Raw genomic sequence first — 9,585 nt, forward strand, 5'->3', positions numbered from 1 at the left:
GCAAACCCAACGAACGCGGAGTCTCCAGAATTCGGCACATTGGACACCCACCCTGATTCAGACCTAAGCAGAGACTTTTGTGGCGAAGGAACGGCAGCCCTCCTATCAGCGTCTCTACGTTTTGGATTCGTCTGTGATCTCTCTAGTCGGGATTTCGCCATGGCTGCGAAAGATGGATGGGGCAGGCAAGGACGGATGGTTCCAAAGAGCTAAATAGTACAACAGGCTGTCGATTCCTCGCACTTGTCAGCTTCTCTCTTTTCTCTCAACTTTTTGCGGGTTTGAGCGCTCGATCGTTTGCCGAGACATTGAAGATCGCTACCCTCCTCCCTTCCCCATCCTACACTGGCGATTCAGAAGGTTGTCTCTTATCATCAACGAAGCACTAAAGACTCGCCGCACTTTTTGGAACCCTATTCAACAAGATGGGCTCCATCGATTATAACGCTTCTAGCAATCAATATGCTCACCCGCTTGTCTCTGAGCGGGCTGTTGACGAGCCAAGGCCGTTGAAGGTCGTTTACATCGGTGCCGGCATCTCTGGTATTTGTGCAGCCATTCAATTCCCTAGATATGTACCAAACATCGAGCTTGCGATCTATGAGAAGAATGCAGATGTCGGAGGAACGTGGTTCGAGAATAGGTAAGGCCTTCATTCCCTCGTACCTTTGGAACTCCTTTACTCTGTGCTAACTCACGCTCATAGATATCCTGGTTGTGCGTGCGGTATGTTGTAACTAGAACAAGCACAAAGCGTATGAGCCATCCATACTAATGAGTTGCCCTTCTAGATATTCCAGCTCACTCTTATCAACTGAGTTGGGAGTCCCAGGTTGACTGGTCCAAATTCTACGCCGGAGCTGCAGAAATTCTGGAATACTGGAAGAAGGTCGTTGAGAAATACAACCTCCGCCGGTTCATGAAATTCAACCACAAGTGCATCGAGGCACGCTGGAACGAGGAGACGTCCAAATGGCACGTGAAGCTGGAAATCGTCGGAACCGGTGAGATCGTGGAAGACATTGGAGATGTCCTGATGGTCGGTCTAGGCGCTCTGAACGACTGGAAGTGGCCTGATATTAAAGGTCTTCACGAGTTTAAGGGCAATCTTCTCCATAGTGCTAACTGGGATACGACTTATGATGCCACCGATAAAACGATTGCCGTTATTGGCGCCGGTAGTTCTGGAATTCAGATTGTCCCTGCTTTACTGCCAAAAGTCAAGGCCATGGACCACTATGTCCGAGGTCGGACTTGGATTGCAGCCACATTCGGTAACGAGGTCGTTCGAGCGAGGAACAACGGTAAAGATGGAAATTTCGAATACACACCTGAAGAGATCGAACTGTGGAAGAACAATCCTGACGAATATATCAAATACCGGAAAGCTCTCGAGTGCGGAATGCAGGGAGGCTTCGCCGTAACGCATCGAGGCTCAAAGGAGCACGAGGAGGCCTGGGCTTTATTCGCCGCTGATATGAAGAGGAGGTTAGAGAAGAAGACCCAGATCGCCGAGCACCTGATTCCTGAATTCCCTCCACTTTGCAAGCGATTGACGCCTGGCCCGGGTTATTTGGAAGCACTTGTTGCTGATAACGTGGAAGTGATCCCAAACCCCATCTCTCACATTGATGCCACTGGCATTACGACTGCGGACGGAGTGCACCGGGAGGTCGACTCGATAATCTGCGCCACCGGTTTCGACACATCTTACCGCGGAAGATTCCCGATCTACGGCCGTGGAGGCGTGAACCTCCAGGATCGGAATCTCAAGGTCCCAGAATCCTACCTCAGTCTCGCCGTCGACGGCTTCCCCAACTTCTTCCAATCCCTCGGTCCCAACGCTGGTCTAGGCAATGGAAGTCTACTCGTGGTGATTGAAGCCGTGTGCCTGTACGTCGGCCAAGTGCTCGAGCGACTATCAAAGGGCAACGTCAAGACCATCGAACCCAAACGAAAAGTGGTTGAGAACTTCACCAAATACTGCGACGCATTCTTCAAACGCACCGTCTTCTCGGCCGAATGTGGCAGCTGGTATAAATCCTCACCACCCGGCGCCACGGAAGAAGAGCGCAAGAACGGCAGAGTCACCGCGCTATGGCCAGGAAGCAGTATCCATGCCGCGAGGACACTGGAGAAGCCTCGCTTCGAGGACTTTGAAATGACCACCGTCGACGACAATGAGTTTGGCTGGATCGGCAATGGTTGGTCGGCCGCCGAGCGGGCTAATGACCCTGAAGGACTCAGCTGGTATATCAACGATACCAGATTCATACATCATAAACTGGAAGAGCAGACACCACTTCAAGTGGAGAACGGGAAGGTCGTCACCAAGGAGGAGAACGTCCCAAATGGGGAACATGCCACAAACGGAGAGACGAAAGAGGAGACGATTGTGTCAGAATACAAGATTCCCGAGGGCGTCGCTGCTACATAGAGAAAGAGAACGAATTTCATTAGAGAGCTTATATCTTCCAACTGTACAGGTCATTTCTGGGAATCACAAGGTGTTCCGATCATTATTGATAGCAAACTCTAGCAGCCAAGAATTATATGGTTTCAACCAACTTTGAAATCCCAATCTCGTGAGTGACTTCCAAGCTCGATCTCTCTCTCCAGCGGGCATTTCCTCCGGCCGGCAGCAACTACGAATTCCACGGGCCAAATGGGCATCTCCGTGGAGAGTGAACATCATTATCTGGCTATGATTGGCTAGGATCACTTATCTCGCAAACAGACATGTAGGCATCGAACTCATGATCGAAACGATACACGGTCCAAAGTGCTCACTAACGAGACAGCGTGGTCGGCGATTGTACACTGATCGAGCAACCACGTCGCAATGACCAAAACTCGCCATTCACACCTGTATGGCACCATCATCACGACAGCAGTCGTGGTCTTTATTAGCATCGGCTATCTCCTAGCACCATGGTTTCATCAGCTCTCCTCCGTTGATCCACAAGGAATATCAATAGCAGCCTTCCGACATGCACGCAAGCAGTTCAAAGCACCGGCGAAGAACCCATGGGCTGAGATCGACGAGGGGGAAGCGGCACAGATCCACTCTCTGGTCCAGCAGTCCGTAAACTTGACCGACTCGCTCAACGGCGTCGGTGCTGGTGACAAGAAAGTCATCTATCGGATTGAGACCCTTCGTCCCAACAAGACCGATGTCGTGGACTATCTCGACAACAATGGCCCTCAACCGGAACGATGGGCGCGGGTTGCCATGCTCGAGTTTCGTCACAATGATGCCTTCAACGTCGACTACATGGTGGGCCCTCTCCCAATAACAAACGCAACCAGTATGCTCCCACTGAGCTACTGCTACAACTCCGGAAAGAACTGGGTTCAGATGCCTCTTTCCGACGGTCTAGACCTGATGGCTTGGGCACTTAAGATCGGCGAGCGTGTGACAGACATCACACAGGATCTACTAGGCGCGACCGTGAACGCTCTCGACCCATCTGACCCAGACGCGCTCGTTATGGGATGGAGGCCCGCCCTGATCGAATCAGGTCGCATGGTGCACTGGCTTGAGTTTTTCGGGCCAGGCATGAAGTCCGATGGGCGGACATTGCTTCCTCAGGGGCTGTATGTCAAGTTCGACACGCCGTCCACGAACCACCAAGACTGGGTTGTGGGCCAGTGGTTCTACAACGGCCTCCTATACGACAACGACACAGTCCTCCGGGAAGCCATGAGATCCCCGACGTTTGAACGCTTGAACCTCAACCACGATGGCGAGTGGACAGACACCGAGGACTTCGGCAGCTCAATGGCTGAACGAGACATGCCACCCCCCTTATCGGTCCAGCCCTACGGCCCACGCTACCACCTCGACCGTGACGAATCATATGTCTCGTGGATGGGGTTCTCGTTCTACCTGTCAACGAACCAAGCGACAGCCCTCTCCCTCTTCGACATCCGCTACAACTCGACACGGCTAATCTACCATCTCGGTCTGCAGGAAGCATTAGCACACTATGCCGGCACGGAGCCGCTGCAGTCCGGCTTGGAGTTTCTGGACACGTTCTTCGGCATGGGCAGCATGATGTTCAGCCTCGTGCCGGGCGTCGATTGTCCGGGGCACGCCGAGTATCTCGACATGTCGTACCATAAAGGTGGGAAGATGTATACCAACAGAAATGCCATTTGTGTCTTTGAATTCACCTCGGATGCGCCTTTGCAGAGACATACCTCCGCGTATAGCGTGAGTGTCAGTAGGAATACTTATCTCGTTGTCCGATCCGTCAGCACAGTGGGTAATTATGACTACACTATTGATTATGTGTTCTACCTGGACGGCTCTATCGAGGTAAAGGTACGGGCCAGCGGCTTCATTTTCTCAGCCTTCCATGCCGAACCACGTTCATCGCTTTTGACGAGGGACGACAGCACGAGTGAATACGGCTACCGCATCCACCCGGCAGTGCACACCTCAATGCACGACCACGTCATTTCTTTCCGCGCAGATTTCGACATCTGCGGACCCAACAACACCCTGATCCGTACAGCCATCGAGCCCATAAGCCGAAAATACCACTGGGACGAGCCGGAAGTCCCCGGTGTCCGAAACACGATGCACATGGTACACTCGGCCATCAAGCACGAAACAGGCCTCGACTGGCCCACCAACGGACGCGAAATGTACCTGATCACAAACACCAACGCAACCAACAAATGGGGCGAGACCCGCGGCTACAGGATCCTACCTGGCTCAGGCATATCGAATCCGTCGCACCTGACGATTCTGAACTCAACGGCACTGGGACGATCCGCCGCGTGGTCCGCATCGGACGTGTGGATCCTGCGGAACCATCCAGACACGGAGCCGGCGTCGGCACACCATCTGAACTACATGGACCCGCTGACCCCACTGGTGGACTTCGAGAAGATGGTGAACGGCGAAAACATCGAGGACGAGGATCTCGTCGTCTACTTCAATCTGGGCGGGCACCATGTGCCGACCAGCCAGGATGTGCCGAACACGCTGATGCACACGAGCGCGAGTTCCGTCATGTTCGTGCCGTTCAATTACTTTGACGCCGATGTCAGTCGCGCTGTTAGGCAGGGTGTCAGGATCGATCGACGGCCCAGCGATAATGATCATGGGACAAAGAAGAAGGAGAAGGAGAACGGCGACGGTAAAGAGGAAATCAAAAGACCCCGTCACGTTCCTCGAGAATCAGAGGTGGATGGGGAAGTGGCCTACTTTGGTGCGCATTATACTTCGCCCCTGAAGGTCGAGCACGAGATGCTGTCGCCTGATCTGAGCCATTATCTCAAGGAGCGGGATGAAGGGGAGGTCGGTGGGTGGAAAACGGTCCGGAATCATGTTGGTGGTGGCTTGCCTGGGTTGTTTGCTGGGAAGGAACGTGGGAGTCATGGTGAGGAGGACGGCGAGGGGAGGGAGAGATGGGATTGGTAAGTAGTCAGATGTCTGTTTGATCGAGCTGTTTAACTCAACTTTACGATGGGATGTGGGTTTCTGGGTTGCTTCTGTGTTGATATTTGGCGATGGAGCTGGCGTGGTCTCGATCAGCAACGAGAATGTTTGATATGAGATTAAATAACGACTTGATGAACAATAATGTCAGATATAACACGGGGATCCAGACCTTAGTCTAGTAAATCCCTAGCTACGGACACAGCTTGAAGGTCTATTTGTTCAAGGGGTGATGATCAGCATACGACTTCTTCCTGATCTCGAAGTATTTGAGCTGAAGAGCAGAAGAAGCAGGTCCATGTCCTTCTTTAGATACATATTACCATTTGTTTCCCAATTTAACACCTGTCTGCGAAAGCCTCAAAACCAGTATTGATACGTTGAACGGTATGTTCCCCCATAACATACATACCACGATCCAAAACCCAGCTTCCAAAAATCAAACCTGAACTGCCTTTCCTTTGCCCTTCCAATCCGCGACCCTCTCCCTCCTACCATCCCCCGAGTCAACTACATTCAGACGACGCAAAAGAACCGGACTCGAAAGCGACATCTTATCACGCCTGCTTCCATCACCCGCAGCACCCCGTTTACTGGCATTGAACCAGCGCTGGAAGACAATGCTGCCGCGTTTTTTCCGTGTGCTCGCGCGGTCGCCGTCGAACATGTCCGCGCCGTCTGAGTCGCCGGTGCTCCGTTCCTCCCTGGTCAGATATGGAAGCGGGTTGAAGATGGATCGGCGCCGGACGAACACGGAGCTGTCGGATAGATCGACGCGGCGTCCCGGGTGTGGGTCATGATGGGATTCTTCTTCGATGGTGTCGAGGCTGGCGCTGGGAGAAGTTCGGACTCTGTTGTGCCGTGGATTCTGAGAGGTACTGCTGTTGTCGGGTTCGTCGCTCATGCCTTTATCAATGCTGAAGTGTCTGGGCGCGGTCGAAGAAATCGTTGTCCTTGCGGATGCGGCAGCGGCGGGACCATCATTGATTTGGCTTTGAGTGTTGTAGGCCAATATGAAATGGGAAGGGACCTCGGCGATTTCGTCTTCAAACCCATCTTCCTCCTGATAGTCCTCTTCGTCTTCATCTCCAGGGCCGTCGACAGATGGAACCTCGAGAAATGGTCCGAACGAATGAGACGAAGGGTTTGATCCGCTAGCCTTGATCACCGGCATAAGCGGCGGCGAACGAATGGGCGACACAACCTTGCCACCATAACCTCCGATTTCGAGATCGAGATTGACATCAATTGAAGCCCTCTTCTTCCCCATCGCCGCCAGGAGTTTCGCTCTCCCACCACCGCTACTTCCTCTCCGAGAGCCACGCACATTTTCACCCCCTACAGGCACAGGCGGTCCACCCTGCGTATCGATCCCCGCTTCCTCACCATACAGCCACAGCAGATTATGCCAAAGACCTCTGGCAGTATCGTGCTGGCGGACATGAGGAATGACATTCATGGCTAAGGTACCTCTAATGAACCGGCAGGTATCGGTGTTTGCCATGACCCAGCGCTCGCGTGTCCAAGCTGTTTCTGCAGAGTCGTTCCTCGCTTTTGGCTCCGTCCAACCACCGAGGATCAGACCGGTTGACTCGGGGTCGGAGAACAGGTATGGTTTGATCGCCGAGAGCCATAGTTCGAAGTTGGATTTGCCGGCGAGTTGACAGAGAGCGGAGGCTGCGGGAAAGCGGTGCATGGATGGGGAAGGAGGACGAGAATGAGGAGTGATGGAGTTGATTGTTGAGATGGGAGAGACGGGGCACGACATTGAGGAGACTATTGGAGTTTGCTTCGTGTTGTGTAGGCTGTGGGAATTTTTGAACGATTGCTTGGTGATGGGCAGACGAAGGATGACGGATTAACGAACAGCTTTTTGAGAGCAGTGTGAGAGGATTTACAAGTAGTATGTACAGAGGTATGTTCCCCTGATTCAGATTTGACCATTTTTATATCAATATAACAAGAATTGAAGAACCCAAAATTGGTGTCTGAGACCATGTTTCTGAGTGTGTGCAGTTGGCTTATCTAGCACAAAGAATAGATCTCTGCCCAGGCGATGTCGATGTACACAGAAGTTCGACATGAGAGGTGCCAATTGATAACCATCGGAAGTGGTTCAACATATGGAAATTTGCTGAAAGTAGCCAGTCTAGCTCTTTTAGAAACCCGTAGAGAGTTGTCCATTTCCCCTCAGAGTTCCAGTATTGGTCCGCTTACCTTGCAACTGTAGACACGTGGCTAACCTCTCCGTCAGAGACACCATTGACGGGCCACGATTCGGATATCTTTGAACAGTCATTTCCACGGCGCGTCGAAGGTATGCCTCTGCAACAACATACTCGCCACGATTGAGACTCAAGGAGCCAAGCTGCTCACAAGCCCATGCTGTCGTGCCACCGCTGTTTGCGTTTGCCATGTCCGAGGCTTCGTTGTCGAGGATCCTGTGCGCCACAGATTCCACCCCATATTCCTCGCCTTGATCGGCAAAGATCCGACCTAATGTGGCCAGCGCAGTTCGATAGCGTTTCTTCCTCATCGTTTGACTGTCCTTGACGAGCTGCTGGCAAAGCGTGAGGGCCTGTGGGAACTTCTTGCGCTTGCGCAGCATATCAATCTGGTCGACTCGTAGGGCAAACAATGATGAATTATCCAGTTTCCGTCTGGACTTGTAGCCCTGTGTCACCAGATCCATGATCGATTCTACTACGAGGTCGCGGATATCGGCTGTGGCGATCATCCCGAACGCGAGGGCGAGAGGATGTTCAGATCCGACGACGCTACTCGCCATTGAGGAGATAAAGTCCAGTAGATGGTGCTCCAGTTCATTCAGACCTTGCCAGGATGTTGCGAAATGGAGGAGGACGCACGACAACAGGTGAAGCGGGGCCGACATTAAGAGAGGCTGTACCATCTGACAGCATTTGTCGAATGCCTTCCATGCGTGCATCGAGTTTCCGGATTCGATGTGATGGAGTCCATGATAGAGACTAAGCCAAAACTCGGAAGCTTGATCAATACGACCTGTTCTGACTTCTTCGGAAACTGTCCTGGGAAACCGAAGGACAAGTTCTTTCACCTTGAGGGGTTTGAATGAAGTGAAGTGCCATCGAATAGCATCTCGAGTGTGAAATAGGGTGGACTCAACGGCATAAAAGTCGGTTGGCGGGCTCAAATGTCGGGTTATTGTTACATTACTCGGGTCGTTGTCATACTGCAGGGACATTTCATCCTGGTCGGAATTTGAGGCAGAATATCTCCACGGGCATAGCGTACCGGTCGCAGTTGAAGGGGAGTCTTCTTTGATGGGCGGTTCATCGATCGTTATATCATCCTCTTCAGGGCTGTGTGACAAGGTCTCCAGCAATCGAGAAAATCGTTTATCAGTACGATAGTGGCGTTTGACTCTGTCCAACTTGACCGGCCGACCTTGAAATGATAGAGAGTGAAGATCTTGTCCCGAACTTACACATGCCTTGACCTTTTTGGCGATGATTTCCTTATCCTTGGCCTTGTAATTCTTGCGGATCTTCCAGTCGAAGATACGTCTTTTGAACATCTTCTCACTGAGATGGTGAGTCAGCTTTCCATCAATGATTTCGACGGTACATACCTCGCATTAAAGCCATGGCTTTTCGACAGGATCTCTCTGACATCTTTCAACTTCCGGTTTTCTACAATGTATAGTTGTGTGAAAATCTCCTTTATGTCGCTCCATTGCGCTGAGGATGGACCTATGATCCTCCACTGCTGGTTTACTACTTGATCTGAAATGGCGCCACCATTGAATGTGTTGTTCATGTTCAGCCTCAGATGGTGGCTCTTCTGAGCCCAGTCCGAGAATTAGGTGCTTGTGGGAGCGCAAAGCAACCGAGTATGCGAACCAGAGATGGTGAGAGCGGCGCGAAGAACTCTGTGGCAGAACCACAGAGCCCGACATTTGTCTTATCATCCTTGATGGAGTACATGTCTGCGTGTTGATTTAATGATGCAAGATGGACAAGTTGAAGGAGGCTGAGGTCTGCCTTGCGGGTGAGACGCATTAGTCCTGCAGTAAAGGAAATTGAAACTTTTGTGGTCTGACAAATGGTTGACATGTCAGACAGTGCCAATTTGTGCCTACCAGCAAATGGACT

The 9,585-nt window shown here is 51.9% G+C and overlaps 4 protein-coding genes across 4 annotated transcripts; 2 read left to right on the forward strand and 2 right to left on the reverse strand.

Moving 5' to 3' along the window:
* Positions 1 to 425: 425 nt before the first annotated feature.
* LTR84_005220 (uncharacterized protein) lies at positions 426 to 2,437 on the forward strand (the record flags this gene model as incomplete). The annotated part of the gene is made up of 3 exons (XM_064848792.1): positions 426 to 643; positions 707 to 726; positions 792 to 2,437. 3 exons carry the CDS (start codon positions 426 to 428, stop codon positions 2,435 to 2,437), a joined length of 1,884 nt encoding a protein of 627 aa, XP_064711416.1.
* Positions 2,438 to 2,842: 405 nt separating this feature from the next.
* Positions 2,843 to 5,434, forward strand: LTR84_005221 (uncharacterized protein; the record flags this gene model as incomplete). Its single annotated transcript, XM_064848793.1, has 1 exon — positions 2,843 to 5,434. One exon carries the CDS (start codon positions 2,843 to 2,845, stop codon positions 5,432 to 5,434), a length of 2,592 nt encoding a protein of 863 aa, XP_064711417.1.
* Positions 5,435 to 5,891: 457 nt separating this feature from the next.
* On the reverse strand, positions 5,892 to 7,148 carry LTR84_005222 (uncharacterized protein; the record flags this gene model as incomplete). Its single annotated transcript, XM_064848794.1, has 1 exon — positions 5,892 to 7,148. The coding sequence occupies one exon, from the start codon at positions 7,146 to 7,148 to the stop codon at positions 5,892 to 5,894; it is 1,257 nt and encodes a 418-aa protein (XP_064711418.1).
* A 462-nt stretch (positions 7,149 to 7,610) lies between these two features.
* Positions 7,611 to 9,250, reverse strand: LTR84_005223 (uncharacterized protein; the record flags this gene model as incomplete). The annotated part of the gene is made up of 2 exons (XM_064848795.1): positions 7,611 to 9,015; positions 9,063 to 9,250. 2 exons carry the CDS (start codon positions 9,248 to 9,250, stop codon positions 7,611 to 7,613), a joined length of 1,593 nt encoding a protein of 530 aa, XP_064711419.1.
* Positions 9,251 to 9,585: the final 335 nt, after the last annotated feature.

This window comes from Exophiala bonariae, assembly GCF_035927105.1.
Source record: "Exophiala bonariae strain CCFEE 5792 chromosome Unknown scaffold_2, whole genome shotgun sequence".
NCBI lineage: Eukaryota > Fungi > Ascomycota > Eurotiomycetes > Chaetothyriales > Herpotrichiellaceae > Exophiala > Exophiala bonariae.